General features: G+C 37.8%; 3 protein-coding genes across 4 annotated transcripts; 2 read left to right on the top strand and 1 right to left on the bottom strand.

Moving 5' to 3' along the window:
• Window positions 1–11: 11 nt before the first annotated feature.
• On the top strand, window positions 12–10,423 carry LOC103140003 (flocculation protein FLO11-like). Its single transcript, XM_007554909.2, has 6 exons — window positions 12–101; window positions 184–459; window positions 2,454–2,729; window positions 7,036–7,242; window positions 7,325–7,491; window positions 8,421–10,423. The coding sequence occupies exons 2-6, from the start codon at window positions 393–395 to the stop codon at window positions 8,463–8,465; spliced, it is 762 nt and encodes a 253-aa protein (XP_007554971.1). The 5' UTR covers window positions 12–101; window positions 184–392; the 3' UTR covers window positions 8,466–10,423.
• Window positions 10,424–10,724: 301 nt separating this feature from the next.
• Window positions 10,725–13,105, bottom strand: mgst3a (microsomal glutathione S-transferase 3a). The gene is made up of 6 exons (XM_007554908.2): window positions 12,975–13,105; window positions 12,562–12,721; window positions 12,386–12,459; window positions 12,202–12,259; window positions 12,005–12,077; window positions 10,725–11,247 (listed from the first exon to the last, which is right to left on the bottom strand). Exons 2-6 carry the CDS (start codon window positions 12,676–12,678, stop codon window positions 11,105–11,107), a joined length of 465 nt encoding a protein of 154 aa, XP_007554970.1. The 5' UTR covers window positions 12,679–12,721; window positions 12,975–13,105; the 3' UTR covers window positions 10,725–11,104.
• Window positions 13,106–13,828: 723 nt separating this feature from the next.
• Window positions 13,829–16,605, top strand: dynlt5 (dynein light chain Tctex-type family member 5). 2 transcript variants are annotated; one of them, XM_007554905.2, is made up of 6 exons: window positions 13,829–14,069; window positions 14,414–14,558; window positions 14,678–14,769; window positions 15,761–15,885; window positions 15,969–16,195; window positions 16,332–16,605. In XM_007554905.2, the coding sequence occupies exons 2-5, from the start codon at window positions 14,458–14,460 to the stop codon at window positions 16,170–16,172; spliced, it is 522 nt and encodes a 173-aa protein (XP_007554967.1). In that variant the 5' UTR covers window positions 13,829–14,069; window positions 14,414–14,457; the 3' UTR covers window positions 16,173–16,195; window positions 16,332–16,605. The 2 variants fall into 2 exon arrangements, with proteins under 2 accessions (XP_007554967.1, XP_016528359.1); XM_016672873.1 differs by lacking the exon at window positions 13,829–14,069 and adding an exon at window positions 14,168–14,209.
• The last annotated feature ends 1,146 nt before the right edge of the window (window positions 16,606–17,751 follow it).

The raw sequence follows: 17,751 nt of genomic DNA, 5'->3' as shown, positions 1-17,751 counted from the left end.
GCAGAGCGGCACGAGCCACCTCAGTCGGATACGGTGCAAGAATCTTCAAACGTAAAGTGATCGTGGACGGATGAGAGCGGAATTTTCAGGAAGGGACCGCAGTATGTATGGATGTTATTTTTAAAAATTTATTTATTTATTTATTTTAAATTAGTCTTTTTCTTTAACAACGCACCCACGCAGCCTGCAGGCCACGCAGCCCCACCCGCGTGCTCCTCTTCTGCCCGACTCCCTCAGGATATTTTTAGCGCTTGGTGATGTGCCCTGTCAAACCACGTAACGGAAACAAACATCAGAGAGAAGGAGAGAGAGAGAGGAGAGGGCAGAGCTGCTGAGGAGAGGGGGTTTAACTGCGATCTGCACAGAAAAAAAGGCAGAGGAAGCCCGATGAGATGAGATTTGAGATTCATTTGGTGTGCTTCTGGTTGCTGTTGGTTACCGGATCGCCTCAGACTGGAGGTAGGATGATGTTCTCATCCGTCAATATAAAATCCAGACTATATGCTTGTGTGTCCGTCTTGACTTAACTGACAAATAATCTTTCTTTGATTTTGAGCTTTTTCATAAATTTTTCCACATAGAACCACAAATTCGGTGTATTTTATTGCGGTTTTATTCTGTGGAGCATCATAATGAAGTAGATTTTGGTGTAGAAAATAAAGAAGTAAGCTGTGCATTGGTATTCAGACTCCATCAGTTAGTTACATTTAAAGCGGGGTAGATTTTCTTTCTTCTTTTCTTTTGCCTGTTGCATCTTGTTGTTGCTCGATCTCATTCAGATTGGACAGAAAGCATCTCTGAACATCAATTTTCAGGTACGGTCATAGATTCTCGATTGGGTATAGGTCTGGGCTTTGATTAGACCAGAGCTGCCCAAACTTTTTTTTTACATGGACCAAAATCATCAACTCAAGGGTACTGTTGGGTCATTTTTTTTGTTCTTGCTCAACAATAAACTAAGCATAGAATACTTTAATTAAACAAAGCAAATAGTCAGATTTTTTTGGTAGGAATGTGTTAATCATTAAGATCAAAATCCTCCAAAAAGCTTTTATGTGTTTTCTTTATTGAAAGCGACGCAAAACACTTTACTAATTTATTTTGGGTTCTTGACTGAAAAGAACTAAAAATGATTTGATCTTTTCTCAGCAATAAAAACATTCCTTAAGTGACCCTTTATTTGAGAAGAACCACACATTTGGTGGCTCTTTTAATAGTTTTAATAGTTTTGTACTAACTGAATAAAAAACTGCATCAACCTGCAGCGGTGAGACAAATTTATATAATTCAGGGGCCACAAAAAAATAAATTCAGGGGCCACAAATGGCCGCACTTTGGACTCCATTCTCACACATAAATTTGCTTTCAGTAGCTCTGACTGTGTATTTTAGGGTTGTTGCCTTAATGGAAATAAAGACGTTTTCAGCCTCTTAACAGGTTTTCTTCAGTGTTGTCTTTCCATCTTCCTCCATCTTCCCATTAAATCATTATGCTAATCATAAGCCCTCCATGTGCAATTTAAATGAGGCCAGTGTTCTACAGCAACAGTCCTTCCTTCACATCTATTGTTTGTTGCAATTGTGCTGCTAGCGACATTAGCATGCTAACATTGAAAGTGAAGCCTGTAATCTGAGATGGAGTCGGGGCATTTTATCAGTTCTGACACTGCACACCCTACCTTGACGGAACATCCACGTGGAAAGACAAACATTTTCCGCTTGTGAACAGTCTTTTTTTATTAATGAATTGCGAGGGGTCAAAAGACTTCCCCTATCCCTTCCTGTCTTAATGAGCATCGCTTCTCTGATTTCACTGCCGAAACCTAAAGATCGGCAAAGACGATTTTTATGCAACTGACATGTATGCTTTGTTTTTCATTAAAACATTTTTTTTTTGAAACGCCATCCTCGTCAGTGTAATTTGTCAGTTTTTTGTGTGACGTCACGCGAGATCAAGCTCCCACAGCTGCCCACTCATCAGCGATGACTAAAGTTAGTTTTACCAAGTTGTCAACATAACGTGTTGAATCTTAAGTGCTTTCCTACTAATTGTCAACACGACCACAACTAGGTATCAAAGTCCAAAGGTATTGCAGGAAAAGATTTTAATTAAAAAAAGAAAACAGCAAGGGAGAGGGTTGTTATGCTAGCCTGACTTTGACAACCTCATCATGTAGGTATGCTGCAGAATTTGATGTGTTTTGGTTAAGTTTAATATAAAAAAAGGGAAGAAGAAGGTGACCCACACACCAATCCTCTGACATATCATCAGTATAGCAGATGATACGTCATCATCCGCTAATTAGCTCATTTAAATTAATTTAAAAAGAATTCAGCTATTAGTAAATCAACAATGATCACTTATTAATAATTGCAAAATAAACAAAAAGCCTGAAAACTTAGTACTTTTGTGGACTGAATGCATATTCCAATAATTATGTTGTAATTTTACAGGTCAGACCCATGCTTTGCCTACTTCCTTTACCTCAACTCCGTTCCCTGCTCCTGCTGAGGCCCCGGTGAACGAGTTTCCACCGCAGACACAATATCCTGCTGGCAGGAATGAAACTTCGGGTGACCTCCCAGCCCCTGGCGCCACCGCTGCCCCGATGGAAAGCATAGTCCGATCAGAGACATCAGCAGATGCAGGACACCTGCACGTCTCAAGTTCCACTAAAGCTACATCTCAGTTCACAAATGTACCCACTGTCACAACTCCATCTCTCTCAGGTAGCCGTCTTTACTTGCTTCTCTCGCTGCAGTGCTTCACAAATCAATGCCCCTTAAGTGGCAAACGTTAGAGCATGTAACTGTGTATTTATGCAATTGACCAACACGAAGCTGGGGCAGAATTTGGAAATGTAAGGGAAAAAAATAGGAGTTAGCTACTGGTTTCTATATATTTCACAATATGTTATTACTTATTCTAGATTTTTTAAAATGTATTTTCAATATTTTTTCTGGGTTCTCCCGTAGCCAAGCAACAACATTTTGTTGCCAAATTCACTGTCATCTCTTTGTGCAGTGACAACAAAGTAAGTCCAACTCTAACTTTACAGAAATCTTCAACTCAGTTGGGGGGAAGTGTGTTGCCAAGGCAACTGTTAGTCATTCACTCCATAAATTTGTCAGTGAGTGAAAAGATTAGGCAAGAAGAAAACCTTATTGGAAAAAAAAAAGCTAAAAGAAATTCTGACAACCAATCAGAGCCAGAAGTCGGGCCTTAACGCTGTCAATCATCCTTGTGTACTTGCTGCTAAATGAACTATTGGTGAAGAAGCTACTCACCGTTCCAGGAAAACTGTTTATCCACCATCTTTGTGGACACGCTAACTAGCGTTGGCATTGATGGCAGGTGGAGGGAAGAACAGCACATTCACAAGGATGATTGACAGCGTTAAGACCCTCTTCCTGGCTCTGATTGGTTGTTTCTAATTAGCATCAAAAGAAGGCAGAGAACCGTGACTTTTTTCCTTTCCTTTCCTTTCTTCTTTCTTCTTTTTTTCTTTTTTCTCTTTTGTCGTACCAAACTCATGACTTAGTGACAGTTTTAACAAAAGTGTAAAACAAAACATTTTTTTAAAGTCCATTTATTAGGTTGTCATATTAAGCAAATGTAAATAAAGTAAGCTAATTTGATTACATTTGACAAGTTAACCCATTTTTGTCTTAAGTTGGAGCTCTAGTCTCTTTTTTTAGTGTAACTATGGTGGTAAACTAACATTACACATTTCACTGAACGCCCCATTCCTACGGAGAACAGGATTGTCTTCCTGCTAATGGGAGCGTTGGGAACATGAGGGAATACAGGCAATACTAAACATTTATCATCTACTAACCCCGACATATCAAAAGCTGCCAGAGACACACCCTAAAACACTAATTGCTGGAAGCAAAGCAAAATGTGATTTGACAGTATTTTTTGAACAGCACCTGGCTACAAATGCAAATCTGAAAATCCAGTTTCCTTCCACTTTACCATTGTTCCCTGCTCGGTGTTGATCTGTCGTCTAAAATCCTAACAAACTGAGATGCAGTTTGTGGTTGCGATTCCACAAAATGCTCACTACTTTGCGATATCACCCCAATGCCTTTCTTTTTTTTTTTTTTTTTTTGCAAGGTTCTGCAAACTGTGGCCGATTATTTTCATCTGCACTAAGGTGACAGCTTTGTTTATTTCTGGCCTTCTGGGTCTGCAATTTCTCCGTTTCAGTGTGTTTACTTTGTCCAGACTAAAGCCTTAAAATATAGCAACCCTCACAATAAAACGTTGCCTGTTTGCAAACGCAGGCCATTTTCCCAGACTCGGTTTCCCTGCCAGCGGCGTTACGGGAAAACAGTCCTGCCCTGACCTCCACTTGTGTCGTAGAGTTATTGAAGAGATTCCCTTTTTCCAGATTGGGTAAATATAAATATAACCCCCTCAGCTGATGCTGGGTAACTATTTTAGGAGAAATAACCAAAAGCGAGAGTACATCCAATCTCACTCGTTTTTTGGTACGTTTCTTTCTTCTTTTTTTTTTATTGGTTATGCAACATGAAGCCAAACTCAAATAACAAGCTCTTAAAAAATATGTTAATTGTTAAACAAACCTTTCTAATTAACTTCAATTACAGTTTGAAGAAAAAAGAAAGTACAACCTTTTTGAATTCCAGCATCTTATGTAGAATAGACCTGGCCTTAATCAGATCTGAAATGATTTATTATTTGTCATAATGTGTATAGAGATTTGGGGAAACAACAATAGAACCAACATCTGACCGTTTTATACTCTGCAATAAAACAACAATTATTTGAATTAATCGTGATGAGTCGATTAGTTGAACAATTGTCAACTAATGGAGTAATCGATTAATTAAAAAAAAAAGTTTAAAAATTTTATTTTTAAAATTAAAAAAAAAAATAGTTTTAGCATTTAAGAAAAAAAACTTTGGTCTATAAATATGTTCAACCCAGAATTCCTCATGTGGCATAACTTTAGCTTTACTAAAAAAAAAATTCTAGTAGGCACCTTTTTCTGTTCATTTATTAATCAGTTAATCCAAAAAACACCAGCAAGTTGACCTCTCAAAAAAGAAAAATAAGCTTTGTAGTAGAGGTAGGAATTTATCATATCGTGTATCATTTATCGTGATAAATTTCTCATCACAAGAATTGATTTATCGTTGTCACAGTAAATTCCAATTAATGATGTTTAAACCCCCTCCGAAAAACTGTATGTGTTGTTAATTTGACTTTTTTCTCCATCATTGGCTTCTATTTTTCATAGGAAATTAAATCATCATTTTGAAAACGGTTTATTGTATTTGCTCAGGTTATCTTTGTTTGGTAATAAAATTCATTTGACGTTCTGAAGCAGTGAAGTGTGACCAGAAACAGCAAACACAGAGAATATTGGCAAATGAGTACATTCCCACAGCACTGTACATCCTGTTTCATCAGTCATATGAGATACAAACTACTTTTCCCAAATTCTCACCTGTTGTTAAAAACCAAGACTCAGTTTTTGAATCCTGAAATGTGTGTAACACATACCTCAAAATAACCTGGCTTCTGTGTTATTTTCTGTTTTACTCTCCGTGCTTTGACATTCCAGTGGTTAATCTGTAAACACCCATTTGTTTACAGATTGTAACTGTAAATGTAACGTTTAGTAGAAAGATTACAGAGTTCAAGGAATTTGGAACAACTTTTTTTTCTCAATCAGCTCCTGTTTAACAAGAGAAAGTAACAAGGGAAATGGGAGAATCCCCTAAGAAGATCATAAATCAAGCTATTTACTTATCCTTAATTTATAATGATTCTTTGTTCTAGCATGTTGTTTTCTTTCTCCTTTTTTCTTCCTTCTACCCATAATATCTGTGTGACCCCAGATTAATTAAAACAAGGAATAACATAAAAAGGAAAAAAATAATAATATTTTTAAAAAGCTGAAATTAACTGCCACGATGAAAAGGAAAGAACACATATGCTGAACTCCATTTTTGTTGTGACACCACTTAGTTATATTCAGTATTTGATCTTTGTCCTAAATGTATTAATTTGTACTCCCTTTTTTCTTCTTTGTTCTTGTTTGTTCTCATATCTAATTGGTTATTTTGTAGATCTACACCTATACATATTTTGCAAACTCACAATTTTACAAAATATGTAAAGAAACATCAACATTTACAATGTTTTTTCTTCACTCTTCAATAATTATTGCGTTCATTTAGCATAAATGCTGTGTCATGATGTCTGACTTTATGGCTTAACATTTTATTTGCATATAATACAGTTTTTCATCACAATCCCCTCTTTTAATACAATGTGTAATACTTCTTATCATAATATCAATCAACAATTTTAATTTATTCCTACAGTTCCCATGGTCTTTTTCTTGTTAGAAATGTTTCCATTTCTTGCTTGATGAATTTGACTGGCAGTCGATCAAAAAAAAAGAGCATCAGAAATAACAGTTAAATCAATTATTTTAACATATTTTATAAAAAAACACACACATAATTGAATAACAGATAAATTTAAGGTACCAAATGTACGAGGTTCCATTTTATTTTTATTTTAGTTTTCCCCTCCTCATCTTTCTTCCAACTTCCTGAAGCCCCAACAGCGCCCTCTGGCGGCCACCACTTTCAAAAGCACCGTGTTAGTCTGTAGTTTGTTTTGCACACTCTAGTTGGTGAATTAGAACAAAAAAACATATTTAAAATAATGTAAAAACTAGAAAGTCGAGGTTGTTTGCACAGGATATGCTGCACCACCATCACCATTATTATTATTATTATTATTATTATTATTATTATTATTATTATTATTATTATGTTGGTGTGATGACTACAAAGCCAAACAGGTTCTATGTTTTTAAAGATAATTCTTGGTATTATTATGCATAGATAGTTTTTGCTAAACATTATGGGCAGCAGCTTCGTTGTCGGGGGCAAGCGATCGGGTTTCAGGAGCAGGGTGACCTCTGCTGCATTTCCTCTAAAGAGCTCTCTGTCCTGTTTTGAACCGACACAACTTCATCCGCCGCAGACGGCCTTTCATCGGCACCAACCACTGCGAGCTCCACCCGTCAGCAGGCCACCTCCCGTAGGTACTCCCCGACCGGCGAGGCCCACTCCACCTTTTCATCTGGAGCCACGACCCCTTCCTCTACCGCACACACACCAGCTCCTGGTTGGGTCCCTGTGGGGCCCACACACCGGGAGTTTCCGTCGGAGCTAAACATCGGCGACGACGGTTAGGAGACGTAGAGAGCGTTGCTTCTTTTTAGAGTTTGAATTTATGATGTCGTTTTAATGAGTTGTTATCCATCATGTAGACTCGAAGGGGTCCCACCGCTACTCCAGCTCTCCCCTGGACCCCCTGCTGGCTGGTCTGCTGTCAGTGTTCATCATTACCACAGCTGTGGTCTTCACTGTCCTCTTCTTCAAGTTCCGCCAGCGGGCGAACCACCCTGAGTTCCACCGGCTTCAGGACCTTCCCATGGTAAGAGACCACTCCATCAACACTCTCTACTCGTAGTCTTTGATGTTTTCCCTCAGTTTTTACAGTATTGTTGTTCTTTTCCTAGCATGTTTCAATTCACAGGAAGTGATCTATCTGCCAGTTATCTTCCTGTTGTGACCGGACGGCTGGCATTAGGTTAAAAGAAAATGGTTCCTAGTGCTCTATTGTCATGAAGTCACACTGACAGAATTACTGGGCAGGAAATGTGGTAATGACTCACAAAATAGCCTGGCTAAAGAGGCAGTATTTTGTGTTTTCCATGCACATTGTGCCATTTTATTGCATAATCAAGTCAGGTGTTACATAAAAAAATACCTCATGTATTAAATGTGACTAAAAAGAAATTTGTCTTTGTAATTTAAAGCTTTGAAATTGGGCCTCTCTCTTTTTAAGAAACCCCTGCTCAGCAAGGGATCACAACATGGCTCCTCTACTAACCTTTAACATTTTTACCAGCATAGCACTGAGAAGTAGGTCCTGTAATGAGCTCAGCGCATGCACAGTTCCACCAGGTGTTTGCTAATTGATGCTGGCTAGTTTGAAGGAACTGAGTGGGTTAAAGATCGGAAGCTTGCAAACATAAAGCTTCTGGGCGTCAAAGGCATCCATAGAGCCACTCAGGTGTTTTGCACAGCTGAATGGTTGCTATGGAGATTAAAGGACTTCTCAAACATGCATGAAATAATCAACGCAACACTCCAGGTGTGTTTTTTGATGAGAGAATAAAATTGCATGATGGTGAAGCTCAAAAAGATAAGATTTTATGTAATATTGCCCCTTTAAGAAAGGAAACAAAAATGATATGTTTTCATTTTTGCTAAACAAAGAAGTAAGTCTCCTTCTCTATGGGCATTGCTGTTGCTTCTCCTTTGAGGTCATCGTGTTACAGTTTGTAATTCTCTCCGTAGGACGATTTGATGGAGGACACGCCCCTCTCACGCTACGCCCACTGACAGATTCTCCTCTCGACTCCGTCACTCGCACCGTGGAGAGAACATGTGGTGAAAAAGAAGCAACTTTTTGGATACGTGGAGAAGCATACGTCTTCAAGAAGATTAGTCCAAATGACTGACTTCTCTGTTTAAGGCTCACTATTGAAACGATTATTATTTCGTGGTTTTTGGTTTGAATCATCAAAGGTTGTAGTCACCTAATATTTCTTCCACATTCCCGTCTAAGTCCTGGAGACTTTTCAGTATCACACAAAAAGTGCAAATTCAAGGCACTTTTGCACAAATAGCAGCACTTTCAACGCGACATTACACTGCCCTCTAGTGGACATGTGAGATAACGTAGGTCGAAAAATCCATCCAGGCCAAATAACAACCATCGGTCTGAATGAGGATTTGGGGTTCTGACTGAGAAACATCACTGGAGATGATTTAGGTGACCAAATATGAGTGAAGTGCACTTTCAATCCAAACTGCTGCCTTAAAGCTGCATGAGGTAATACAGAAAGTTCACACGTAAATTATATTTTTACTCTACAGTATTTGAAAAACCAGATGCACCAGTAACCTTTTTTTTTTTTAAACCAAGAAAAAACGTTTAGTGGTTGAAATCAGGAATATGTGGCGGTGTTTGGTAAACGTTGTTGTGAAACTTCTCTGTATCGTTTCATGTTGGAATAAGAATCCTGAAGTTGGCGATTGTTCCTTAAATTGAATGTTGAATGTGCCAATGCACATTACTTCCCAAGTAAAAGTGCTACAATGAACACACATAAGAAGTTAAAGTGAAACTAAAAGCTGTTGTGTGGGTCCGAGCGTCGGGTGTCTTGCAAAAGCATTCCTAGCACTTTGAACTTTTCCACGTTTCATCATGCTGTAACCACAAACGTCAGCATATTTTAATGGGCTTTTATATCAAAGAGAAACACACCTTAGTGCAGAATAGAAAAAAGAAATAAGTAAAGAAAATCCAATCCAATTGCCTTCAGTCAACTCACGAGTAATGCATTATAAAACAATATATAAAGCTTCGGAAATCTCACAAAATACGGTTTGATAGTTCATCTGAAAATTAAAATAGCAGAAGCAGTCAGTGGTACAACAAATCCAAAGAGAACTCTGGCTGAAGACTGCTGGTATCTGACAGTCTCATGACATGCTAACAGCTCAAGTTCCAGGTGGCAATGACAATTTCCATAGTAACGTACTGGATGACATTAGTTTATAGCACTGTAATGCTAATCTGCCTCATTTGCTTTTGCCTCTCCTCTTTAAATCTTTTGAAATTTGCTGGTCAGATGCTGTTTTAGTAAGATTGAGTGGAGAACAAATGGTAAAACATCCGTCTCTATGCAAGCAAAGCAGATACAGAATCCAAGACTGGTAGCTGAAGTAGGATATTAGAAAATCTTGCAAAGATGATTATTTTAAATGCTGCAGTATTAGAATATTTTGCGATGGTAGTCAATATTGCGATATCAGTTACGATAAAACCCTTCTCCTAATCTGTGCTTCATGCACTACATGATCTCTAGCATTTTTGGCAACGTCTGGCTAAATATCGCATTTTTATTATTAGGATAAAAAAAAAACCCTCTTAAAATATGTTAGCCATTAATTATTGCATGCCAATCTTTTGCAAGATGAATTTTGTGCACACTGTGATATTGTCACGATATATCATGCATCCCTAGCTAGAAGTTTAGGAAAATGTAATCCTGCAAAATATTGACTCATGTAGGCTGTATAAATGCACGCCACACCTTTCAGATTTTTACCTTGCTTGTAGTTGCAAGCTGACAGAATGTGGAGAAAGTTCAAGGGCTTTGAATTTTGCAAGATTCTCCGCTCTGTCAGAGTTTTGCTTTACTCTCACCAAGGATTTTACGTGTTTAAAATGTAATAATTTAAATGCTATGAAATATCACTTGTTTAGTAATAATAAAAAAAAACATAAAACCAACAGTAAGTCTGCTGCCTTTGATATTGCGGGGGGGAACATTACACTGCTTCACTTTTAGCCTCCTTTTTAAACCGCTTGTCAGGTATTAACAGTGATTTATGATAATTAAGTCAATAAATTATTGCTCCTGTCTGAACCGGCACGGCGGACTTTAAACAATAACTCTGTTTTAAAAAAAAGAAGGCGCTCCCTTTACACACACACCTACGTAAACACACCCTCACATTCTTTCATTCAGCCTCACACCTTCTATAGTAAACCTTTTAAGATTGTGATCTGCAGCCAAAGAGTGTAAAAAGTAGAAGTGTACAGATTTTTAATATAGAAAGGCCAGAATTAACATCTGGCTTCAGGCAATCATGACAGTAAGAACGTGTATATCATGTAGGCTTAATGCAAACAGATGGAAGTCATGTTGAAACTGACTGATCATCTTCAGTGCAAAAATTATACAATAAAAGCCACAGTTCTCCATAACGAGGGTCCAGCTTTTGCATTAATGCAGGTGAACTCATCTGAAGTGGGAGTGGCTGCATCTAGAAAAAACCAGTCGAATTACTTTCCAGCTTTAACACAACCAGTTAAGCAGGTCAGAGCTGAGCGGATGCGCTACGAGATACGCTATGTGCAGTCGCCATAAAACATGATTCTGATTGCCGACATCAGCAAATCTAAATCATTAGTGGCAGGATGCAGCCCCGAACAGCCGCGGGCGCGTCGGTCCCGCCCAGCCCAGCAGGTGGCCCCCGTAGCTCAGAGTGGTCAGCATCAGCCCCAACAAGGCAACGTTGCCAAACGCACCCCTCATCCTCTTCTTGGGATCTGATAAATGGACAGCAACAACAATTTTTAGCACACAGGATGTTATGTAAATAAAAAAAAGAGTGGCAGGACGGCTTCTATGAGGTTATGCAGGAAAAAAAATGAACAGTATTAGTTTGATTTATTTATCCTGTCATAAAGGAAAAAATATGTGGGTGTTCATTTTAATATTCTCACCTTGTTATTTCTACATTTCGAAATGTCAGAGTTCCAAACTAAATAATTAATTCAACAGCAAAAATAAATATTTAGATATTTAGCTAGGAAGCTAAATATTTATTTCCCAAATAAATTTATTTTAACTAAATATCTAGTTTCAAACTAAATATTAAATTTTCAAGCTAAATGTTTAGCTCAGGCCCACATTTATAGCATATTTTGCAAGTTTTGCTAACAAGCTAAATAACTGGCTTAATATTTAGCTAGTGAGCTAAAAATTGATAAACTAAATATTTAGTTAGCAAAAATACATATTTAACTTTAAGTTAAAAATTTAGTCATCTAACTAAGTATTTCATTTGAAATAAAATTTCTAATATTTAATGAACTATATATTTGGCTTATGAATTAAATATTTACTTTACTTTACATTAAAAATGTAGGAAAAACATGGTGAAAATATAACTTTGAAAAATGAACACCTGTTTATTTTTTTTTCCCTTCTCTCTCTGTGACAGGCTAAATAAACCAAATTATTGCTGTTAATTGTTTTTTTACTGTGTAACTTTCCAAACCGAGGCCCATGAGCTTCTCTCACCTCCAGTGGAGTATCCATGTGCGTACACCTCTCTGCTAACGATCCACACGGCTCCAAGTCCACTCGCTAGACGCTGTTAAACGCACACAAAGGAAACAAATCAGTGTTGGCTTTAGCTACTGGGATGTGATCTGATCACCCTTATTTGGATGGGACTACAGCAGCATGCGAGTGCAAAACAACAACAAAAAACTCACGGGGCAATGCAAACCACCAATTGCCAGGCAGAAGAGAAAGGGGGGGTAAACCTCCAGCCTGTTAAAAGGTGATAATAGATTGTCAACCTTCACCTGGTCTTCCTCCTCCTTATCAGTAGGTAAAACCAGAAGGCGTGTGCAGGCTTCTCTGGTTTCTACCTCTACTTATGAAGCAGATACCTACGTGTTCTGGTGTGCACGCTGGATGCAGTTGAAGATGTGTCCATGTTCTGGATCATCACTGTACATTTTTGGGTACTGCAAGGGGGCGCGGGGGGGGGGAAGAGAGAGAAAGCAAATGTAACAATTACTCCCCTTCCCGCCCCCCGCAGGGTAATGAAACATCACCCTCCAGCTCACCAGCACGTTGTACTTCTTCCGGGCTTTTCCCACTTTGAAGGCCAGATGTCCAATCATGATCATGCTGGCAACACCAGTCAGGACAACGTAGCCGTACTCCTTAGAAAGTACAACCATTCTGGCAGAGCTGACAGAGTAACACTTGGAGTAGTGTTAAAAACTAGAGTGAATACAAAGAACAACCAGAGATTTAGGCTTATTGTTTCACATCAAAGATATGCAAACGGATTTGTGATGAAACAAACTCGTCCAGCCGGGTGATAATACAAGAGAAAGTGAACCTAAGAAATGGAAGCAAACAACACAGGCTGAGCAAGGACGAATGAACGAGCGGAAGGTCGAACAAGAACCGGCAGCGCAAACATGGCCAGAAGCGGACAGGAATCACAAGTTCTACTTAAGGAGCTTGTTACCTGAAAACTGGGAGATAGGGTGACTCCGAGTCCGGCCCTGACGTAGAGACGCTGCAGTGTCAGAGCGAGCGAGCGCTGCGAAGCTTTCTCCTACAGCTGCATCTGTTTCCGCGTGCCTGCGTGATTACGTAAGGAGAGCGCACGCTTAGGGGTGGTGGAGAAATTTTCGTTTTGGATTTTTCTTTTTTCTTTTTTTAACGCAGTTTCAAAATGTATACGTAGGCTGTATGTGAATGGACTGCAGGTGTAAATATATGACTCCATCCTTAAGAAATTATAGTAAAATGTTTCTGCGTTAACGCACATAACCACCAACAAGTTTGTTGCTACTCAGCCGGAGAGGCGGGCGTTTTTAAAAAAAAAAAAAACAGAAGAAGAAGAAGAAGAAGTTTGGTCCATAGCAGTAGGTCCTGTGTACATCTCATGTTATGACACCAGAGGGCGCTGTGAATGCACTGGAATGAAACGACGCTCACATTTTGGAATAGCTCTTCAAAAATGGTTGGACATTTTGGACTTTTTCTTTTCTTTTTTTTAAGTACTCAAGTTAATGCAACAAGCTAATCACCCACCCCTAACTGTTATTTATCCGAAGAAATATGTGGAATTAACTGGTGTTGCAGAATTATACATTTGTTAGTTTCAAGTTAAAATGTCCCTATAATAATGCAAAAGTTTACTTTACTTTGAAAAAGAATTATTTTGTTCAGTCATTTATTCATTTCAAATTATATCTGTTACTATTTTATTTATTTATCTTACTGTGGGAATCCATGAATGTGAATGGTCTGAATCCCAGTTCTCTGTTTAAATAAAGTATCAATGTTACTGGAACATCTGACAAAAATTGAATTGAATTTAATTTGACCTATATCGACTCACACTCACGATATGCAGTCTTGTACTCGGACTACTTAAATTGGAAATAATGGCCATAAAATCCAGGCAAAAGGGCACGATGACGTCTTCAACTCACAGCCGTTGGTTACACCCACCGAATCACGAACCCGCCCACCTAGGAGTCACGGTTGCTATGGTTACCGCGGACTCTGTTGCTTCATCTGGTTAAACCTGGAACAAGCCGTCGAGAAATCGGTATAAACATTTTAAATTAACTAGTATTGTAACATGTATTACAGTTATATAATTTCAAACGTATTTAAATATTCTTCAACGTTTCACTAAACTTTTTTTTTTTTTAAAGAACAACCCGAGCTTACGCTGTCTCTCCTGAGGTTAGTGGAGCTCAAAGTTGATTGTTTTTCACTAGTTTCATTTTAAGTAAAAATTAGTTTTGTCGAGGCTTTATAAGAACGTCTCGTTTTAAAAAAAACCTTTAAGCGCTTATTATATGCCTGTTATTTTCAAAACGTACACATGGAGCCATATTTAATGCAATGCAGAAACTAGCTTGCGCTAGTTTACTCATAACATTTCAGGTTATCTTGACTTATAAGGGAAGTTAAGGGAAGGAAAAGCAGCGATGTCTGAACCACTTAAGGACAAACCACAAAAAGCGGAGAAGAAAATAAAAATTCACCCGGAGGGATCCAGAGCCAAAGAAAAAACTGGGCGGATTAAGGAGTAAGTATCCTCAATGTCTGTTCTGCCTGATCAAATTGAAGTCTTTTCCTGTCAGTAACTTATAATGTGCCTATTCTCTAATTTACATGCAACTTCTTAAATTGACCCATCATGTTCAGCCCCGCCAGTACGCATGTGATGCATGTGGACGAGCATGTTACCCATCATGAAGATGCCGCAGCTACCACGAGTCCGAATACCTACCAACTGGGTAAGCAAACATTCAACTTAATGAGAACAGCAACACCATCACCACCAGCTAACCTGAATCCAGTGCACCATGACTGATAATCATAGATGCTTAGCTTTTGACACAACAGCTGGACTATGATAGATATAATGGGAAGAATTTGTAAACATTTGAGTTTATTGACAGATTTAACCACAATTAATGGAAGTTAAACCAGAGACAGTGTATATAGGCAAACAGTTAGGATTCAACCAATAACATTTGTGAAGCCATTTGTATATTTCTTCTTCACATTTGAAGGTATATTTTTTAAGAGAAAGAATGTAAGTTCACAGGAATCATTGATCTGGTCTATTAGCAAAAAAAAAAAAGAAAAAATCTGGTTTGTAATTAAGGTTAATGAAATAGTAATAAACCTTTTAAATCGATTCTAACAAGGTGGCAAGTAAATATTTTCTCTGCTGAAATGTTTTTCCAGGGTTTAGTTCAGCAGTAGCGGTTTGTCAAAACTAAAACTGCATACAAACTAAAACTTTTACCAAACAGGATCTTTGACAAATGTATGTCTTAGCAAAAGTCATAATGTATATTTAATTGTACAACCTTTGTAAGCATGTCACACTTATTATTCTCTACCGGATGAAGCGGAATAGTGTTTGAAATAATGTCTTCCGTCTAATTCTAATTTATGGGTTTGGGCAGTATTTTACGGAATCGTTAACTTAGTAACCTACGTATGTTGAGAAATTTTTTCATTATGATGAGTTTTACATTGTTAGAAAAATGTATTTAAGGAGATACTGCTGCTTTCCTAGCTTAAATGCTTTCTTAGCATTTGTCACCAAAAACAAGTTGTTAAAATTCTTTAGAATGTAATTAGTTTTGAACATTATGTTTTGTATATGTGTTATTTTCTCACCAATAAATTCCCTAGTATCCATTACATGTTGAGGACATGTAATGAATGCTTAAACAACTGGTGTTTTCTTTTTTCTTTTTTTTTGATCCACAGGCCCTTATAAACTATTCCCTATCACTACTATCTCATATATACTGAAGGAAGAAATCACCCATTGCCTCCGAGATATGCAGTATGAACCACTGCACTCTCGAGAAATGACCCTAACTCTCTGTGAAGTAGGTGAAAACGCAGCCGACTTTTTTTGATTCCATCAGAACATCTGCCGAAATCAGAACGCTTCTTTCTGACCTTGTTGAAGGTGATAAGGACCCGTGTGAAGGAGCTTATGATCCCCAGGTATAAAACTGTCATCCTGGTCCACATCGGCCAGCTCAACGGTCAGGGGATGCAGATCAGCAGCCGCTGTCTGTGGGATCCAAACTTCGACACCTTTGTGTCCCACTCCTTCAAGAACACCTCTCTGTTCTGCAGCGCCACTGTGTATGGGATCTACTTTGAGTAAACCGTCAGGTCAAGTTTTAGTTCGTAAGTCTTTGTCAAATGCTTTATTATTAAGCAAACACTGAAGTGGAAATTCTTGAGTAAGTGACTGTTTGTATGTAGTAGTTTGTGTTATCAGAAGTCACTTCCTGTTGTTTTTTTCTTTTTTACAATGTTCAAGCTGTTGCAGAATCTTCCATTATCCTGCCAAGGACTTTTTCCTTGTAGGATAAAAAGCTACAAAACATAAGGAGTGGTTAGAGCCAGACCAGACGGGCTGATGTTGCAACTTCTGTACAGAACAGTGTTCTTACATGGAATGTTCTCCCAGATAACAGAAGTGTGTATAAAACGGAGGCATCTGTGAGGTGTTGCTCTGACTTTTCTGATTTTGTTGTGTTCAGAGCCTTTGAACGCTTGACCGCCTTCAAATAAAATACTTAGAAGACAAAGTTGCAACTTTCTCAATTCTTGAGTAGTTTCTCTACCTGCTTGGTTATGAATTTCCATCACACCGTAAAGATGACCTATATAAGCAAATTTTCGTAGAGAGAAGATCCGTTTTACATCTGAAAAGCTGAATTTTTGCTGCCGAAGAGTTAGTTGATGGTTCCCAAATGAATGGCTCGAGATATCTGCTCGGCGAGGTGGCTGCTTTCTGCACGACTTTTAAAACAAACAATATAAATCTTATACACAGCATACCTGACGAGAACGACAAACAGAATGCAACCATGTTATGGGCTGCTTGATCCAAGTCTTACACAAAACTAAAGTATATAGCAAAACTGAAGTTAATTCCTGCTTCTTTACAATCGTTAGTTCACTTAAACATGCACATTAAAGAATGGATTTATATATTACAATGATGTTGGATGTTATATTTATTAAACTAACATAATAAATCTATAAGTAACTGGATGTATTTACATTAAAAAAAAAGCAACATCCACTCTCCCGCAGTGTAACATGACAAAAGGGACGCAAACAATTTAACAACAAGACCACAGAAGAAGAAATGATGACGAGGGTTTTCTCATCAAAGATGTTACAGTCAGGTAAAGGAACAATCTGAATAAGACATTACGCAATTTTTGTTATAATTGCATAGTTATAACAAAAAAGAAACACAACCCGGTTGCAGAGACTCATAATATTTACTTACACTGAAAAAAAAGTATAATTTTTTTTCACTGTCTGATGTTAAATCAGACCAAACTTTTCTTGTGTTAGCTTATTATATTACCACAAAGTTTTTGTGTTTGCTAAATTCCAGAAAACTTGGCAAGAACATTTTTTTCAAAAATTGTAATAAAAATCTAAAACAATACATATTTGTATGCGTCTCTCCCCTAAAAACTGATACCCTGAAAACAAATCTATACTACTTAGGAAAGTTAGACACTACTGAATTTGCCTTTATTCTTTTGTCTGAAAGCCTCTCTTATTCAAATGTTATATTGTAAAATACTAAGGGTAAAACTTTATGATAACAACTTTAAGAAAAACAAATTTCAGAGTGCATAAATACAAAACGCTGGTTCTTTTAAAGTAATCATTAAAAAACCCTTTTAGATTTCCTAATGCTAGATTTTGAGGTT

This window comes from Poecilia formosa, unplaced genomic scaffold, assembly GCF_000485575.1.
Source record: "Poecilia formosa unplaced genomic scaffold, Poecilia_formosa-5.1.2 Scaffold67, whole genome shotgun sequence".
NCBI lineage: Eukaryota > Metazoa > Chordata > Actinopteri > Cyprinodontiformes > Poeciliidae > Poecilia > Poecilia formosa.
Note: the sequence above shows the minus strand (reverse complement) of the source record. Positions and strands in the feature narration are given on the sequence as shown.

Bases quoted from the DNA above. Each gene is read 5' to 3' on its own strand.
- LOC103140003 (XM_007554909.2), top strand. From the start codon at position 393: ATGAGATTTGAGATTCATTTGGTGTGCTTCTGGTTGCTGTTGGTTACC. The intron at 460-2,453 runs GTAGGATGATGT...GTAATTTTACAG, and splicing joins CGGATCGCCTCAGACTGGAG to GTCAGACCCATGCTTTGCCT. The intron at 7,243-7,324 runs GTTAGGAGACGT...TCCATCATGTAG, and splicing joins GCTAAACATCGGCGACGACG to ACTCGAAGGGGTCCCACCGC.
- mgst3a (XM_007554908.2), bottom strand. From the start codon at position 12,678: ATGGTTGTACTTTCTAAGGAGTACGGCTACGTTGTCCTGACTGGTGTT. The intron at 12,078-12,201 runs GTGAGTTTTTTG...TGCGTTTAACAG, and splicing joins TTGGTGGTTTGCATTGCCCC to CGTCTAGCGAGTGGACTTGG. The intron at 11,248-12,004 runs GTGAGAGAAGCT...TCCATTTATCAG, and splicing joins ACATGGATACTCCACTGGAG to ATCCCAAGAAGAGGATGAGG.
- dynlt5 (XM_007554905.2), top strand. From the start codon at position 14,458: ATGTCTGAACCACTTAAGGACAAACCACAAAAAGCGGAGAAGAAAATA. The intron at 14,770-15,760 runs GTAAGCAAACAT...TTTGATCCACAG, and splicing joins TCCGAATACCTACCAACTGG to GCCCTTATAAACTATTCCCT. The intron at 15,886-15,968 runs GTAGGTGAAAAC...ACCTTGTTGAAG, and splicing joins TGACCCTAACTCTCTGTGAA to GTGATAAGGACCCGTGTGAA.